The sequence below is a fragment of the Solanum pennellii genome, chromosome 10 (assembly GCF_001406875.1).
Source record: "Solanum pennellii chromosome 10, SPENNV200".
NCBI classification, from domain to species: Eukaryota; Viridiplantae; Streptophyta; class Magnoliopsida; order Solanales; family Solanaceae; genus Solanum; species Solanum pennellii.
In genome coordinates this window covers 66,616,160-66,619,029 of record NC_028646.1, presented here as the reverse complement: position 1 = coordinate 66,619,029, position 2,870 = coordinate 66,616,160, and the positions used below count along the sequence as shown (strand labels likewise).

Sequence of the window (2,870 nt, the reverse complement as noted above, 5' to 3'; positions counted from 1 at the left end):
GGGTAGAAGTGAAAAAATAAAATTTGAAGTTGATAGTATTTTTAAAAAACTAAATTAAAATTTTTTAGGGTTGGGGGTGGGTGGGGGGCTGGCCGGTGGTCAGGGATTGGGTGAAAAAATAAAATTTTGAAATTGAAAATATTTTTTTAAAATTGATGTTTTTTCCAAAAAAAAATATATAAATGTTTTCCTTCATTTTTTAAGAGAAGTCATTTTCCTTAATTTTGAGGAAAATGAGTTAATTTGGAAAAAATTTCCAAAACTTTTGTCCCAACCAAACATGAAAATGTTTTCCTTCATACCAAACACACTCTAAATATTTTGTAAACTACTTGCTCATTGCAAATAAAAACACAAATTGCTTCCACAGTAATTGGAGTTGGTAGTAGACTCAGTTGCTCAAGTGGTAAGCACCCTCCACCTTCAACCCTAAGGTTGTGGGTTCAAAGTCACCAATGGAGCAAACAATATACTCCTTCACTATCAATCATCATTTAAACATGTCTTAATCCATAATTTAAAATTTTAGGTTCTCAAGCACAAAAACAAAAGATAATGTTATCTTTCTTATTCAGAATTATTATCTGATATACATAATCAGCACAGTGTGTACGGAAGGGGATCTGAAATTAAGATGGTGAACTGAAGAATTAAATTGAACCTTAACTAAAATTACCAAGCAACTATGTTCTCGATTTGAACTCTTTATTTAGAATGCAATTTTCACAAATCATAGCATTGTGAAAACACATATACAAAGATGGAACATACTACATTCTACTAGATCCACTCTCATTGGAACTCTAGTTCCGACTGCTAAAAAAATTTTCCTTTTCTTTTTTGTAAAAATGTTTGACAACTAAAAGTTTATCCTATCCCTGTTACCAAATGACAAACTGTACAAAGACCATCTATCAATTTGTTCGAACAGCTTAACAATAAAAATCAATGAGGAGTTCTTCGTATATGATCTTTCACATTCTAACCATTCAATTAAGATTCAACATACACTAGCAAGCAAAGAAAGAAAAGGACACGGAACCAATAAAAAGATTAAGGAATCAATACCTAACACCAGCATCTCCAACAATACCAATAGCCATTCCAGCAGAGAGGCCAGCCAGACCACAAGCAAGTCCAGAAGACAGATGAGCATAGCCATCAAATAGGTAATACGACTTTGTTTTGGGGTTAATCCCAGTACTGATGATCACAGCAATAATCAAGCCATAAATACCTAACACACCAGCCATAACCACTGGAACAATTGATTTCATCACCAACTCCGGCCTCATCACTCCCATTGACGCCACTCCAACACCACTCTTTGCTGTTCCATAAGCTGCCCCCATACCTACGAGTTATTCAAAATAAAATTAGATTTGTGATCAGTTGCAAATAAGCATAAGCTGAGCTACGATGATTCGCATAAGATGTGCTCGTATCTCCGGCAAAGACAGATCCAGTATTTATATCTTACAGATGTAAAATCTTTTTTTCTTAGATGGTCAACTCGGGTAAGATTTAATAAAATGATATAATCTCAATACTGTTCAGCTCCATATATAATTCAAAGCAACAAATTGAATTACTAGTAATAGAAAAGCAACGCTAGCAAATTAGCCTATGGAATAAAAAATGATCAGATGCCGATAGAAGATTTCAAGGTGGTAGATGCAAATATCCAGAAGCAGTGCTAACATTATTCAAACAATTTCAAGTAAACATAGTTCACTAGAAGAAGAAATTCAAACATCTTCAGCCATAGACTCTGCAGATCTAAGGTAGAACTTACATGAGAAAACGAGGGCAGCAGCGGCACCAAGGAAGCCGAAGAAAGGAGCAGTTTCATCTCCGGCGAAGTTCGACATTATGGTTAAGATTTGGATCTAAGAACTTTGAGTTTTGGAGCTGAATAGATCTTTTTCTCCTCCCTCACACTGTATCCATTGGTGTTGAAGCAGGTGGAATAGTTGATAAATTGGTCATAACGGGTTTGGGCTTTCCAGGCTATTTTGGGCCGATTGCGCAACTTCGGATCTTAAGAGGGGATATCATTTAGAAGAATTTACACAACTATAGTTTGATAATTACAATTCGTAGTTAAATATTATAGGGAGGAGAGGGGTGAGTAAGACAAAGAGAGAGAGGAGAGAGGCGAGCGAGAGAGGGCAAAGAGGGAGAGAAAAGTGAATTGTATATGTATATCGGTTAGATAATTGTGTGGGTGTATATATATATATATATATATATTTGTATATATGGCAAGTGAGATCGCGAGAAGGAGGAGAGAGGTGAGTGATATTGGGAGAGGGAGGAGAGAGGCGAACGAGAGAGGGAAGAGAGATGAATTGTATATGTATATCGGTTGGATAATTGTATATTATACATATGTATTTGTATATTCTGGCAAATTATACATATACAAACGTCACTAATTATATAAACTCAAAGTCAGCCCACAATTATACTGTATAATGTTAGTCGCGAGTGGTAATTATAACAAACTATACATATGATGAGTTGTTAAGTAGTATAAGTTTGCTTAACCGCATAATTTTCCCTAACATTTAAAAATCCAAACTATTTTTCCATATATACATAGTAGCAGGGGAATTTTTGCAAATAGTCAGTATAATTGCAGCCAATACAATCATAACCTAATTTATACGAGATTCAACAACCAAAGTTATTGGTAGTCCCGAGGACATAATTACCGTAATTATGTTTTATAGCCATAATTTGCATATTTACGGGTTGTAGCTATAGTTTAAGCTATCTCGTTTGTATAATTGCGGGTACGTTTGTATAATTGAACTATTTTTGTATAAATTCGAAATAACAAATATATATATATATATATATATATA

General features: G+C 34.4%; 1 protein-coding gene across 1 annotated transcript in view; it reads right to left on the bottom strand.

Annotated features, from left to right (window-relative positions):
• LOC107002746 (V-type proton ATPase 16 kDa proteolipid subunit) overlaps positions 1-1,958 on the bottom strand; it is a 5,974-nt gene extending 4,016 nt beyond the window's left edge. Inside the window, exons 1-2 of the mRNA XM_015200900.2 lie at positions 1,796-1,958; positions 1,069-1,354 (exon numbers count right to left, since the gene is read on the bottom strand). Coding sequence (XP_015056386.1) covers positions 1,069-1,354; positions 1,796-1,871 — 362 coding nt within the window. The 5' untranslated portion in view covers positions 1,872-1,958. The remainder of the gene's footprint in view (positions 1-1,068; positions 1,355-1,795) is intronic.
• Positions 1,959-2,870: the final 912 nt, after the last annotated feature.